The sequence below is a fragment of the Egretta garzetta genome, unplaced genomic scaffold (genome assembly GCF_000687185.1).
Source record: "Egretta garzetta isolate BGI_Z169 unplaced genomic scaffold, ASM68718v1 scaffold87, whole genome shotgun sequence".
Taxonomy (NCBI): Eukaryota; Metazoa; Chordata; class Aves; order Pelecaniformes; family Ardeidae; genus Egretta; species Egretta garzetta.
This window is the reverse complement of record NW_009260286.1, coordinates 487,175-489,151: the sequence shown is the minus strand read 5'-3', so window position 1 is coordinate 489,151 and position 1,977 is coordinate 487,175. Positions and strand designations below refer to the sequence as shown.

At 45.3% G+C, this 1,977-nt stretch overlaps 1 protein-coding gene across 2 annotated transcripts in view; it reads right to left on the bottom strand.

Moving 5' to 3' along the window:
* PFN4 (profilin family member 4) overlaps positions 1-1,900 on the bottom strand; it is an 8,140-nt gene extending 6,240 nt beyond the window's left edge. For both annotated transcript variants that reach the window (XM_009642519.2, XM_035897951.1), the window contains exons 1-2: positions 1,783-1,900; positions 681-804 (exon numbers count right to left, since the gene is read on the bottom strand). In XM_009642519.2, the coding sequence (XP_009640814.1) occupies positions 681-797 (117 nt within the window). In that variant the 5' untranslated portion in view covers positions 798-804; positions 1,783-1,900. The remainder of the gene's footprint in view (positions 1-680; positions 805-1,782) is intronic.
* Positions 1,901-1,977: the final 77 nt, after the last annotated feature.

Genomic DNA, 1,977 nt, shown 5'->3' with positions numbered 1-1,977 from the left:
GGGGGGGAGAGGGGGGTTGTGTGCCCCCGCGCGCCCAGCCACGGTCAAACCATCACAGCCATATAGTATGTGACCAGAATTGCTGTTATTCTGCTGTTTATCAGCTGATGGTCAATGAAAACAGTGTAAGCTACCACTATATCAGCAAATTTAAGGTGCTAGGGAGCAGTGCTGAGTACTGTCAGAACAGTCCAGGTGGAGATTTGGCCTGGGCCAGCAAGCCCTTTCCCAAACAGATCCAAGGCACAATTTTCAAAATTAGAAAGGCCCGGGACTGCTCCTTGTAGGCAACCTGGTACAGCCACTGTGTTTTGGGGTTATAGTATGCATGGCATGCTCCATACCAGCAGGTCTGGGCGCCAGAGAATGGACCTAGGTACATCTGCTTTACTGGTGGAATCATTGAGTGCAAAGTGATTAAAAAGAACTCCTTGAAAAATGCTGGTTAAATAGATGGCACCTTTCTTCCAAAAATCAAAGATGTGAAATTAGCAATCAACTTTGCAAGGCAGCCTCCCAACACAGCAGCTAGGCTGTAGCCCTGTAACTCGGGCAGCGCGGTTGAAGGAAGCACGCGTATTTAAGAGCACAGCACTCCCTGCCACTGTCACTGCTTTGCACTCTGGAATCCTGGTTTCCACCTCTGCTGTCACTTCCCAGGATGCTTTTTGATCCCTTACATGAAAGCCAAAGGTTGATGCACAGACTTTTCTTTCCTTTATGTTGATGATAGCTGCGTTTTCCACATGCTTTGTTCTGAGAAGACTGTCATTCAGCAAAGCCTGCAGTTGGTTCATTTTCTTTCTGTTTTGTAAAAAGAAATAGATGTATAAATGTTCATTCCCCTTCCCTTTTCTATTGCAAACCAAATCTTCCTCCATGTGGAATTTGGGGGTTTCAGCAGAAGTAGTGCTAGGCCTCAGATACGCAAAATAACAAAATAAAAATCCTAAAAACAAGCGAGCAGCAGAATAGACCAGTAGGAAGAGGGGTCACCTTTATCAGAAAGGCCATAAAAGTCCAGTTACATTTTTACAGTGTAAGTATTTCTGGGCTCTTTTTTTCCTGGCATTTAATTTTCCTCTCACTGAGGAAATAATCCAGGGTGAAAACACTAATACATTAGATAAACCTTGCTACAATTGGCAGATCAAAGCAGAAATAGGGGGGTTGGGGGTGGTTTCTGGGCCAGGCTTGATCCAAACCAAAAATTATTTTCTTTTTAAATGGCCAGCACTAACATGGTTATTGTTAGACCTCTGGGTCGGTGCGACACTACTTGGGGTGCTGCTTGGGAATAAACCTTGGGAAATGTACTTCTCTCAGTGATGATATCTCTGGTTGTCTGCATGAGTAGCAACAAGAGAAGTGAGATGCTGATTAAATCTTCAGAGAACTTGCCAGCAGGCATCTTGTTTACTTCAGGCCTGGCCAGCTGCTAGGTGCTGGCAAAAACTGCAGACAAACAGTTCTGGTCGCGCCACTGTGCTCAAAACATCATTCATTCGTAGAAAACCAGCGTTTCCTTATCACTAGAGCACAGCCGTATCAAACATCAGATTTAAGTTTCACTTTTTTTCATGAAGTCAGTATTACACGATAACGTGTGAAATCTTAAATAGTAGAATTTAGTAAACTAACTCGGGATAAAGCTTGCAGCTTTATTGCTACGCAATCTAGAGGGGTTTATTTTACATGAGGGTACTGGAAATTACACTGGTATTGCCATTAAATAAAGGAAATTACATTAATATTGCCATCAGATAAAGCTATCGGGCTTACCGGGCAGCGCAGTGGATGTCCTGTCACACAGGCATCGGGCTAGAGCACGTATTACTAAGTCCTGAGCAGTGAGGATGAGTTTGAATTACAAACCAAGAAGGAACGAGAGCCATTCGGGTGAGGGGTTCGTGGCCAGAGGCCCAGCACCCCAAGAAGCCCGGCCGAAGGCGGCGGGGCTCGGAGCGGCGGGGCTGG